General features: G+C 40.2%; 1 protein-coding gene across 7 annotated transcripts in view; it reads right to left on the bottom strand.

The window, feature by feature from the left end:
* Positions 1-13,342, bottom strand: part of cftr (CF transmembrane conductance regulator) — a 50,389-nt gene that overhangs the window by 31,482 nt on the left and 5,565 nt on the right. For all 7 annotated transcript variants that reach the window (XM_044356070.1, XM_044356068.1, XM_044356066.1 and 4 more), the window contains 6 exons: positions 12,914-13,024; positions 8,722-8,833; positions 3,598-3,813; positions 2,694-2,783; positions 855-1,018; positions 521-646 (listed from right to left, as the gene is read on the bottom strand). In XM_044356070.1, coding sequence (XP_044212005.1) covers positions 521-646; positions 855-1,018; positions 2,694-2,783; positions 3,598-3,813; positions 8,722-8,833; positions 12,914-13,024 — 819 coding nt within the window. The remainder of the gene's footprint in view (positions 1-520; positions 647-854; positions 1,019-2,693; positions 2,784-3,597; positions 3,814-8,721; positions 8,834-12,913; positions 13,025-13,342) is intronic.

The following is a 13,342-nucleotide window of genomic DNA, read 5'->3' as shown; positions in this document are numbered from 1 at the left end:
AACTCTTAGAGAATTACAAGAAATTATATTTTGATTCACAGTAGTTTAATACTACTATTGTCGAGTACATGTGAAGTCTTGTTGCCTCTGTGTTACCTCTGACGGTTATCTGCACCATGACACTAAAACTCTTTCCTGTATGTTTATTGTACGTGCCAATTAAAGTGATCCTGATTCTGGCTCTGACTGCCACCGGTGACGCCAGCGTGGTTCTGCTGGTCAACCACATGTTTTAACATATCTCTGTCTCATTTCGAGCACCAGGTTGATTCCATTTCTACTGTACGGTCAAAGCTTTTTGAGCGTGACGTCGGCTGAGTCTCTCTGTCAATGACACCATGCCTACTAATATCTGAGCTGAAGATGCTTTAGAACATTCTGTTATTTAAAGATGTTAATGTTAAATGACAAGCAGATACGTTATTGTAGTCTGCGTGAAAGAAACATTAGACTTGGTTCAAACTGGGTTGGAAATGTTCCCTTTCTGATGTAGTTGTGTGTGAGGAGTGCGGTGTCTTACTGTCTGATGTTCTTAATGATCGTCTCCATCACCTCCTCCCATCCATACGCCTTTACAGAGTGGATGTTCTCCACGATCTCTGAGGTGAGAGCCAGACGACGGCTGATCATCCCGGCTCGCTTCGCACTTTTTCCACAGAATAAGGTTTTAGATTATCAAGACACAGCAGCATCACAGATTCATGAAATACCACAGCAATTGCAACTTACAAAGTATAACAACCTTACAAAAAAATATTGAAGTTCTTAAAAGCAAACGCATAAGGGTGTATAACAATTAAGACTTTATGTATGGCTGTGGTATAGTATGCACTATATAGTGTGAATATTCCCACCGGTGAGGTCCCATCTTCTGGGAGAGCCAGGCCTGGATGATGCCTAGCAGGGTGAGAGCTGCAAGGGCACAGAAGCCGTTCACCTCGATCAGTTCCCAGATTAGACCCACACACAGGATACACTGCAGGGGGGTGATCCATACGAAGTGCGCCAGACCCAGACTCTACAATACACATACACACACACACACACACACACACACATACAGATAACAATGTATATAAAGTAACTGGAAAACTTTTATTGCATGAGTTATACTGTCATACTTATCATACTACAGTGGGGGAATGAGATAAGATCAATGTAAACCAACAGTTACAAAGGTGCATCACAACAAAGGTAAACAGCTAAACATTCTAGCCATATTTTGGTGAAAACATGACTGTTTTGAACATACTTAGCATACTGAAAGACAGCAGAGCAAGTGGATTATGCTATATGCTAGGAAGATCTGACTGGTATTGAAATGTGTATTTAAAAACATGTGTGGTTTGGTGTGTGTGTACAGGTATTATCTTGTCATCTTTTCAAAAGGCGTTGTGCCTACACGTGATGTACGCATAAATGCATTTATTATTTGCAGGATAGTGTAATTAATAGATTATAACGATGAATGACGATGAATAACTAATATAAACTAATGAAAATATATAATTAAAAAAAGGAAAGACGCAAAGAAAAGCAGGAGTGTATCAAACAGACAAGCAAACTTTCAGGTTCCAGGAATCCACTTTCATTCAGTGAGCACTGTGCTGATGAATCTCAGCTGTACTGTAGGTGAGAAACTCTCAGCTCTCACCTCAGTAAGCCTCCTTTCATCCGCTCACCTGCGAGGGAATCAACTCAAGCTCTGCTGAATATCACAACCTCCCTCCTTCCTTCCTTCCTTCCCACACCCACAAACAAACACACACACACACACACACACACACACACACACACACACACTTTTGTGCAGCTTGTTAGGGCGTTGTATTGACTTGCATTCATTGTGGACAGCCTAACCAAAACCCTAACCTTAACCAGGACCTCAGAAATGACGTTTTGCCTCATTAGGATCAGGCTTTGGTCCCCACGAGGACCACTGGTTTAGACAAGACACACACACACACACACACACACACACACAGACTAGGTAACCCCCAACAGTCATTATAAGAAGAGAGTGGTGCATTGGCCAAGCGACATCCAAGCCAGGTGATAATTGTCTCAAAGCAGGTTGCAGAGTGTTTCCACATTCAACGTCTCAATGAGACCCTAGGCAAGACTCAGTTCATCCTGCATACACACACACACACACACACACACACACAGGCACACACTTGCATACCCTCCAGCTATGTTGTCTTGTGTAATCAGAGATTTGTTTTCTAACACTAATATACATTTACAGAATACTTCGCTTATGTACACAAACCTAATTGTGTGTGTGTGTTTGTAGTGGTGTATTGTTTAAGATCTATTGTCCTGTAATTGTCCCTCAGTATGTAGAGCACATAGCTGGGTGTTGGGTAATAAAATGGATTCACTGAAGTCAGTGAGGGTGTGAACTGTCACTCCTCCTTTCCCCTCATCCTTCCTGTAGTGACAAAAACTTTCTCCCGGCTACTTATGAGTGTAAAACTACTATACTGGTCCTTTATCTTAAAAAAGTGACTTGATTTTGCACATTGAAACTTGCAATAAAAGTTAATTGGAGCCCAGAATTTATACTTTTAGATTTTTTAGATTTTTTAATAGTAAAAAAAGAGCATTTCACTTTTGGAAAGAATGTCTCCTCACTGATTCTGGCATGAATAATCAACTTTCCTCAGGCTAAAAAGTTCAGAATTTCTCACCTCATCCAGCTTGTTGAGGTGGGCGGACATCAGACTGACCAGTTGACCGGTACTGATTTTATCCAAGACGCGGCTGGACAGTTTCAGGGTCTGAAAAGGTCAAAGGTTAGAGGTCAGTTGAAGCAGGAAAAGGGAGAAAGTGAATTGGATGAGAGGAAGCTGGTGACATGCGGCCACGCCCCTCGCAGCAGCCTGTGGATTGCAAACTGCTGGACTTCCACACGCCAGAAGCTTTCTGGGAATGTTCAGTGATCGCGTGCTAAACAAGATGGAAGCATTCAGCTGATGAGGAAACTATGTAACACTGGATCTTGTAATACAAAAGTAGTTCAGCTGACAAATGCTCACAGATAACAGTCTCTTTATCTAATCAGCTGGGTTGTATCGTCTTGTACTGACAACTACTTGTTACAGCAGCAGTTTTAAGGAGAAAATGTTCAATTTTATGTTTTATCAGGGAAAAAGCCACTGATAACACGTTTTGGGAGACGTTACACTTTTACTCTGCAACATTTCAAAGGAAAATATTGTACTTTTTTTTTCTCTACTATATCTATGGGACAATTGAAGTTACATGTTATGTTGCAAATCAAAGTTATACTGATATAAGATCATCAAATCTTCTGGTTTTCATTTAGAAAATATTCTCCAGTCGTTTCCAAAACTGACAACACCAGGAATGAAAATTACATTTTTGCATGATGACATAATACATTACGTAAGAGTTTTGGAGGAGTTTGCAAACATTAAAACCGTCTAAAATCCTAAAAAATTAGGTTCCATCACTTGATAAAACTCATTTTCAGCAGAGATCTGATGAATCCAGCAGAATTCAGAATGAAAAAGGACATAATACAGAAGAAATAAGTGATTCTTAGCTCGACACAAGCTGTTCTCTCCTTACCTTCTTGTATATGAGACTGAAAAGGGCAATGCGGATCTGCATGCCCAGGTGATGCAGGCCAAAGATGGCAGGCTGCAACAGGAGGAAGCGGGCAGTGAAGAGGAGGCAGAGGCCCAGGGCCAGGAAGTATCCCTGGCTCCGCTCCGGAGCATGGAACGGGTCAAAGGAGGCAATGATGCGACCCAAAAGCTGAGGCTGCACTGCCTTAGAAGCCTCCTACACCGAGAAATGGGATGATAAGAGAAGATATTCATTTATTAGATGTACTTTTACAATAATTACATTTTTTTTCCTTCTTGTTGAGAAGTAAAATCATTCAGCTTGTCTGGTGCTCTTAGTGCAGGTAGGAGTCAACTGTGTTTTTGCAGTTACTAGCAAAGGGAAACACTGATTTCAATCCAATCATTTTGCAGTACATGTCGATTTCCTGCTAGCAGCATGGTTTGGTTTGGTGTCATGGTGTCCAGAGGTTGAATACTTTTTATCTAGCACCACCAGCAGGTTTTCACTCTTCCTGTGAAATATTTCAACATCTACTAGATAGACTGGCACAAAATTTAGCACACACATTCATAGCTCCCTGAGAATAAATCCTACTGACTTTGGTAATCCCCTGAGTTTTCTTTCAGTGGCACCATGAGGTTCATATTTGTGGCTTTGAGTGAAATATCTTGACAACTGTTGGATTGATTAGATTTTAATTTACAGTACATCTTCATTCTTGAAAATATACACTGTGATATACTCTACAGTGTACACCGTCATCAGATTTTTTTTTCATACAATTCAGTAGTACATGAAATTTCACAACATATATAAACTCATTGATCCACATCTGGATATTTAAGAACATCAAACAACCAGAAACTCCTTCTGGATTCCACTAAGAACCTTTTCTAAAGCTTTTCTGTTTTTCCACACAGCCTCTTTAAATCTAACAGGCATTCTTGTTGTCATGACAGCCACCTCCAACTTACGCAATGGCTGCTGTTGGCACGTTCCCATAAGCCTGGGACAGTGACATGGTTTGTGACACCATAGTGCGACATGCTTGTGATTTCTGTGCGTCATGGCACAGTAGATCTATTAGTCCTCACCCCTCAAACAACACTGTTAATGTTTGCACTGTTCCCCCTGAGTGAAATGCAGGAGAGGATGCACTGGGAGTGTGTTCCTGATTACATCCCAAACTTGGACCAAAAAAAGTGGAACATTTTGCAAGATGACCTTCAGAAAGGACTCTGAAGAAGAAGTAATAGCATTGATCAGCAAGAACAGAGGAGAAAATATCATCTCTGGATATATTTTTCAAATCAAGTAGCTAGCTGTCAACTGCTAACTGCTACCTGCTGTTACCAATATTCCAAAGGAGATACAGCACTAAAGAAGCTAACAGAAGAGTTATTTTATGAAAACAAGAGGAAAACTTAAAAGGATCCTTGCTGGTAATGTAACCCAAGCATGCTCGAGCCTCTCTATGCACCTTGGACCCAAGAAGGCGCAGACCTGTCCAGTTGCCTCTCTGTTAGCGTCACTAAATTTGTGCACTTCTGTAACTCTTTGTGAATAATATTGGACATTATTGGACAGTGATGGCATATGACTGTGAGTCACTTTCATATTTCAGTGAAGTAGTACATGAAATTTCAAACACACTCTATTTCACAACATATAAAAAACTCATTGATCCACATCTGGATATTTAAGAACATCAAACAACCAGAAATTCCTTTTGGTTTCCACTAAGAACCTTTTCTAAATCTTTTCTGTTTTTCCACACAGCCTCTTTAAATCTAAGAGGCATCCTTGTTGTCATGACAGCCGCCTCCAACTGTACCAACTTATGCAATGGCTGCTGTTGGCACGTTCCCATAAGCCTGGGACAGCGAGATGGTTTGTGACCAAGCCTCCAGGAACAGCACTGGGCTGTGAATCCAATTTGACACAGCGGCCAAACCGTAAAATTGCAACGTCATGTGATGCTATTGGGCCCAAAAAGACTTTTTCCTTTTTTGTGAAAGAGACGTATGTAAATCAGTGGATAATTTTTTTGAACATCATAACCCCTGTGAAATGACTCATGTCACTATCAGAATTTGAGCCGTTCGATCCGATCACATTTCGACAGCCTAGAAGAGCCGCACGATTGAATTGTTTTATCCCCATTCAAGTTAGCCGGAGTTGCTAGTGCGCTTTCTCTATGGGCCCAATGATCCCGGAAGATCCGGGTAATTTTTTTACACGGAAGTTGAACTTTTTTGGCTTCATGCGTGACTGAGCAACTTCCATGGGATACATCCATGTTCGTGACACCAGAGTGCGACATGCTTGTGATTTCAGTGCGTCATGGCACCGTAGATCTATTGATCCTCATCCCTCAGACAACACTGTTAATGTTTGCACTGTTCCCCCTGAGTGAAATGCAGGAGAGGATGCACTGGGAGTGTGTTCCTGATTACATCTCAAACTTGGACCTAAAAAAGGTGGAAGATTTTGCAAAATAACCTTCAATAACCTTCAGAAAAGACTCTAAAGACAAAGTAATAGCATTGACCAGCAAGAACAGAAGAGAAAATATCACCTTTGGATATATTTTTCAAATCATGAAAATCGAGATAAAGCACTGAGGAAGCTAACAAGAGTTATTTCATGAGAACAAGAAGACAACATAAAGGATCCTTGCTGGTAATGTAACCCAAGCATGCTCAAGCTTCTTTATGCACCCTGGACTCAAGAACCTAGGACCTTGAACCCTCAAGGACCTATCCAGTTGCCTCTCTGTTAGCTTCAATAAACTTGTGCACTTCTGTAAACTCTTTGTGAATAATATTGGACATGATTGGACAGTGATGGCTCTTGACTGTGGATCACTCATCGGGATTGGGAGGTGGTTGGCTCAACCCCCTGCCGACTCTGCTACCAGGCCGGTCCAGGTTTTCAAATGTAAACATCATATTAAACATTGAGGAAAAGGTGGAGAGGATAAACACTAGCTGCGATCCCGACCACATGGACAAGCAAGACCATCTATACATCCATCTCAACATCAAGAGAAACGGTCCTGACCACATGGATCTTCTGGGGATCCTAACCGCCTGGATGGCAGCCTTTTCTCCCCCCTGACGTCGAGAGGAGGGTCCAAGTGCACCAGGCCGGTCCTGAGGGTCTTAAGAGGAGCTTCTACACTCGGGCCACCAGGATCCTGGATGGGACTGCTGCATAGGACTATCCTCCGAGGCCATTTATCGTATCACAGAGCATGCCTATCAAAAACTGCGTCAAGTTCAAAGCAGTGTTTCATCAGCAAAAAGACCTGGGCTGTGTTTCATGGAGTGCTTTTTGGACTACTGTTGGTACTCACCGCTGTATTGCCTGTATGTGTCTGTTTGGCCACAGCAATCAACGTTGATGGAAAACAGCTGTGACACCGAGTGATTGAGCTTGGGACAAATGCTGGCTCATGGCCAGTTGACACTCCTACAGTGAGTTTTCATCATAACTTATTGGGTTATTTTACAATGTATTCCTCTGTCCTGCAGCACGGACGAGCCCAGGTACAAGAGCGAATTACTGATCCAGTGGACCGGTCATCTGCCACCCCGTTTTAGAGAAACTGGCTGACTGGCTTATTAGATCATAACCTAACCCTATGTGCGAGTAAACTGACTAAAAATAGATTTAGGACCACAGCAACTAAGACAATGATCCTTCAATGCATACCCAGAGCTAAGCAAGAGGAATTTGTCAGTGAAATTAACAGCTTGAACTGGGATGATGTACTGTCCTCTGATGAGGAGTAGTTGTGCTGTATTTTTAGATCTGCGTAAAGCATTCGACACAGTCAATCATGATGTTTTAATATTGAAACTCTTTGCATGTGTGTACACAACAGTGTCATCTGCATACATTTGCAGTTCTACATCATAACACTGTTGAGGGAGATCATTAACATATAGGCTAAATAATAACACTGACCCTTGTGGAACAATCATTGTGCACTTCATGTTACTGGACAGTGTGTCACACACTTTAACACATTGTATCCTATTAGATAAATATGAAGACATCTATGCCAGTGCTCTAGATGAGAAGTTAAATTTAGAAACAGCTGAGTTAGCTGCTGCTAAGCTAACAACTGCATTGGAAAGGATCACACATTGGCTTGATCAATCATGTCTGAGTCTAAATATAAACAAGACAAAGGGTATGTTTTTCTCTAAAACCATGGTAGAACCTCCTAACACTGATATTCTCATCAAAGGTGAAAGGATTGACTGATAATGACAGAAATCATTAGATGCAAGCCAACCCACAGTATATCCTGAATATAATCAGCTGTGAAGGTCAGGTGACGTGTGCATGGTTATTTCCTACCTTCAGCGATATATATGGTGGGATATACTCCAACTTGGACCAATAACTGATCTTCAATAGTGTAAAAGGTCAATGTAAAACCATAAAATGCTAGTTGTACTGTTTTTTAAAACTCTCCATTAGTAGTTGTCTTTTATTATTTTGGATTTGAACCTGTCAATCAGCTGCAGCTAAAAGCTGAAGTAAAGAAATGCTGTAAGATGTACACATTACACATTATCAACAGCTAATGTCACATTTCTAATGTAAGTATGTAAGTTTAATTGGTGATGGTGAATGTGTTTGTGGTTGGTGTTTAATTGTTCCATAAAAAGGATATACAAGGCTTAAAGAGAAGTATTTTTGGAACATGTTTGTATGAATGACAGGTGAGTGACTTGCTTCTTTCCCCCAAAGCTACACCCAGTCTTCATCACATTTGCCCAAATTGGGATTTTCCGACAAGACAATTGCCAGTTGTAATCTCAAACCATAGCCGTAAAACACCCCTTCAGAAACGTTGGTATGATGTCTCCAAAGTTACATTCATTTTTTCCTATGTCTATAATTCAATAAAGTTAAAACTTTCTATATACTTTTAGCTACAAATAAACAAGCCTAACACCACATGGAACAGACCATTAGATTAATAAAAGTTAACATCTGCACAACAGAATGGTATGATGCAGTCTGGCAGAGTTAACACCACACTGCTTAAGTCAAGTTATATCAGATCTGCGTCTTCCAGAGAGAACAGACCAACAGACTCACCCCAAGGTAGAGGAGGACACCAAAGAAGGCGAAAGGGCCGAGGAAGCAGCGGGCCAGCGCTCGCATTAGCTTGGGCTTGTTCTTGGCTGAGACCACCTCTCTGTCCCATTCTCTGTGGGGAGGACAGAGTTACAACACAGTTAAACAGCATCACAGGCAGGGTGGGAGAATAACAAATCCACCAGCCAAATGCCAGCGAAGTTTGGCAGTGGGCTGTTCTGTTTGTCCACTACTACTACTTTGGCAATGAACCAAACGTCCACTTTTAAGGGTCCTTCCTACCACTTTGGCTGGTTATTCCGTCACAGAATTAGAAGCTGAAGTAGATTTATTTATTTTTTCAGGTTGTTAGATATTCTTTAGCTGCCAGACAAACACATAAACATATATTTGTAGTAAAATTACTAATGAAAAAGAACATTTTATTTGTTTTCTCCACTTGATTTGATGATTTGTAAGTATTTTGATAGAGATTTGGGCAAATCTACAGGTTGTTAATTAGTGAAAATGGAACTTGACTGTGTTAAACCTCAAATTTGTGATGAACTTTCTTTTAAAGTTTTACAGATTTGGGAAAATTTGGGATATTGCATGTTATAGTTTTAAGTTTGTTGCCCTTGTTACAACATTGTTGGATTAACTTCTCACAACTGCCTTGGCAAGCAGTTATGGCTACAATAAGTAGCTGCATTGTTCTCTGAGGGTCATTTATAACCGGGGTGATTTGGCTGACCAGTTCAACAGTAAGTGATAGGAGAAGAAGTGGAGGAGAGAAGGGGGGAGTGAAGACAAAGAAGGAAGGAGGTGAGACCAATGAGGAAGAGAGTGATTAAAACGGAGTAAGACAAAGTCTGAGGTATCTTGGATGTTGATATCCCTAAGCCAACAGATTCAAAAGCTTCCAAATCCTAAAGGCAGAGGGTAAAGATGTATACAAATAGAACTTCTGCCAGTTTTATACATTATATTTATCTCAATTTGTTGACTGAATGTTACACAGCTGAGTACTGACACTAAACACTATCGACCGTGTGTATATTGTATATAAATTGTTGAATTATTGCTGGGTCAAATTTGGGAAATTCTGCTGGATTAGAGGAGTTTCTGGTGACAGCAAATGACAGATGGGAGTGAAGGAAAAAAAAAAATGTCACAGAAAATGCAACTCTAACATATACACCTTCTGTAGGTAGGGAGGTAGTAGGGAAGATAGAACAAGACTGGTGGATGAACTTGAGAATCACACACATTAAAGGTCCAGTGTGTAGAATTTAGTGGCATCTAGCAGAACGGACTTGGCAGAAATGGCATATAATATTCAAGTATGTTTTAATTACTCCCTACAGAGGGAGTGGGTCCTTTTCCATGGAGTCCGCCATGTTGCACCGCCATGTTTCTACAGTAGCCCAGAACAGACAAACCAAACTCTGGCTCTAGAGAGGACCTTTCATGTGTTTGTTGTGAGTTTCACAGCCACCATATGTTCTCATACATGCTTGGAAGGAGAGGGGAGGTGTATTCAGTTGGTTGCAATCTGCAAACTCATTGCTAGATGCCACTAAATCCTACACACTGGACCTTTAATAGAACTACTGAAATTAGTCAAAAACTAACAACCTTCCTAACTAGTCTATAACAGATAAACATAAACAAAATGATTAATTTAAAATGGTTAAAATTCAATTGAAAATGTATATTTAAAGCACTATTTATAATTTATGTTTTGCTGTCTTTGCTAGATTTAATTCCAGCTTTCCATGCCAGCAAAGCTCATTAATTTGAACTGAACTGAGCAGGTGATGGAGTGGCTGCCGGTACACAGCATGCTTTAATGGAAGGTAAAGTTCACATTCCCAGAAGCCCTCACTGTTTGCCTGATCGGAATAATGAAAGCAAAATCACCCACCACTACTCATTTATCACCCGGTGGGCACCGGGCCCTTTCTAAAGGTCGAATTTTTAAACACCCAGGTACATTGACCAGCTTGTTGGCACCATTCAGCGTGACCAGGAGGCACGGCCAATGTGGGACTCTGCTGTGGTTGTTAGGCGAGGTAAAAAAATAAAGGAAGAAAGAAGAAACATGGGTATTTAATCTTTGGGTTAAGTTCTAACTCTTTTATTTTAAGAAAATAAAATTTTGTCAAAAGTGTGGAATTTGTTTAATCCTTAAATAAGGAGAGGGGATAGAGGAAGAGAGTGACATGTATGGAAAAAGAACCTTTAAAGACCTCCTACATTGTGAATTATTTTGTAATTTGGAATATGCTTTTCAACTAATTAAAAGGGATATAAGTAAAAAATACAAATTAACAAAAAAAACCCATTATATTCACTTATGTTCAGTTAAAGAGACCTTCAATTTATATGATTTCAAGAGTTTTTAATGACCAGCAAATGCAGTGAAGGGCAACATTATTTAATGGGAGTAGAGAGAGACACATAAATAAAATAGAGAAAGAGAGAGAGAAATAAATTCAACGAGAACAATAGATGACATAGAGGGACACCTAAGAAAAGAGAGAGAGAGAGAAAGACAGAGAGATATAAAGATAGAGAAAAAAACAGACGAAGAATAATGGATTTAAAGAAGACAAGGACAGAACAAGAAAGATTAAAATGACTTAAGAAACTTCCATAATGTTTTATTTATGTCATGCCAGTAAAGCACATTTGAAATTTAAAAAAAGAAACAGAAAAACAGATTTGAAGAAAGAGGAAATAAGAGGAAGAGACAGAGAGGTAGAGAAAGCAAAGGTGGGAAAAGAGAAAAGAGAAATGTCTTGGTGAGAAACCTAGAGAGACGAACAGATTGAAAGAAGAAGAAAAAGAAGAGTTAACCTTTTCCATCATGTGTTGCCTGGTTGTTTGTTTGGCACACACAGCTCTGGTTTATGTCTAACCCTTTTTAAATGCCAGCCCTTACAGTGAGGGAAGCATGGCCAATGGCCTGCTACTGTAAACACAAGGGTGCCTATGAAAAACATGAAGGCTGCACACTTCTGTGTTTTTGTTTCTCTACTAGTTCATCCTCCATAAAGGATGTGAGCAGGCCGTGTACGTATCGGATAAACAGGCTGAACGGTGTATTTGATGAGGTGGATGGTTGTTGTTGAAACAGTGATTAATTACTGTGCTTGTATATGTAATTTTAGAGCATGTTTTGGTCATTTGTGGATGCAGTGGTAGATTTCATACCTTTCCAACAGTGCTTTTCTACCACCGGTGTTGGCTGGCTTGTTGCCATGTTGTACTTTCGTGTATTTCCTGCTCCTGTGTTTCATTGTTGACTTTTGATGCAAGTCGTGACTCTACAAGGAAGTTTTAGTTATTTGATTCTGAGGAACTGACGCCGAAATATGATGTTTACTATTAATGAATCATAAGCTTGTGTCTATGTTGACGAGACATCATTGTTTGCGTTCAGACAACAGTCAGTGTGAAAAATGCCACACCAAATAATACAATATACCCAAGTATCATGCACTGTCATTGTCAACAGCTGCTTTTTCACAGAGTTGACATGTTGGATATGTTGGGATGGATTTTTTCTTTTTAAAATATATTATTATATATATTATAATATTACCTTAAGAGTAACTTTACTTTAATTGGAGACGGTATGCATCTTTCCACCCAAATGGCACAGACTGCATTCTGACATCAATGGTCACATGCTTCTATCAGAGCTCGTCTTACATCACGAGCAAATTTGATTTATGTGTCAATTAGGAAATGCAGTAGTCCACACTCCGCAGATAGACAACCTTCACTGGATGTGACTGGCACTTTTCCTGTACAGTGACACAAGATAACTTCCTTGCCCCCCCCCCCCCCCCCCCCATCAGTAATGTCTAAATGGATTTATATTATATATCCAATCCCAATTAGATAAAACTTCGACTTAATGAGCCTACCCAAAAATATTTTTATATACGTCATCCTTATGCTGAATACCTCCCTGTGCTATCTTGTACATGGGAAAACTAATACAATTTCACTATATCATGTTGGGGACCACACCACCATGATTCCTGAGGTCTTAGGATACACTTTGCATAAATCAGGTGGCAGTAAACGTATCTGTTGTCACACATTCCAAATCTCTTTACTAAAAGGCATGACTTCCCATTCAGTATGCTGGAAACATTGGAAACCAAGGGTCAAGTACACCGACTTAAACCGCACAAACCTTTCGAGACGCTCAGAGAGGTTGTCTGCCAGATCGAAGGATGGAGCCTTATACACATCTGAAAGCTCCAACTTCTTTCTGAAGCCCTTCCTCAGCAGCGGTGACATCCACCTGAGAGAAAACCACAGATTAGATAAATTGCTGGTTATCAGCAGTGGAAGCTACTGTAGGTCACCTAATGGCAAAAATAGTATATGCAACTTGGAAATATACAACAGATATAGTACAGCATGTACAAATTGGCTACGAAATCTTATTTGTGTAGGTAGCACAGTGTACATACAGAATATTAAACACTTTAAATACATTTAATGCCAATTAGGTGAAATATTATGCAAAATGTATTTGTGTCAATGTGGTACGAAGACTTCAGGAATCCAGGATTAGAGTGACTGGAACGTTTAATGTAAACTGGTGTTGAGGTTTCAC

The sequence above is a fragment of the Thunnus albacares genome, chromosome 7 (genome assembly GCF_914725855.1).
Source record: "Thunnus albacares chromosome 7, fThuAlb1.1, whole genome shotgun sequence".
Taxonomy (NCBI): Eukaryota; Metazoa; Chordata; class Actinopteri; order Scombriformes; family Scombridae; genus Thunnus; species Thunnus albacares.
This window is presented reverse-complemented; position numbering and strand designations above follow the sequence as displayed.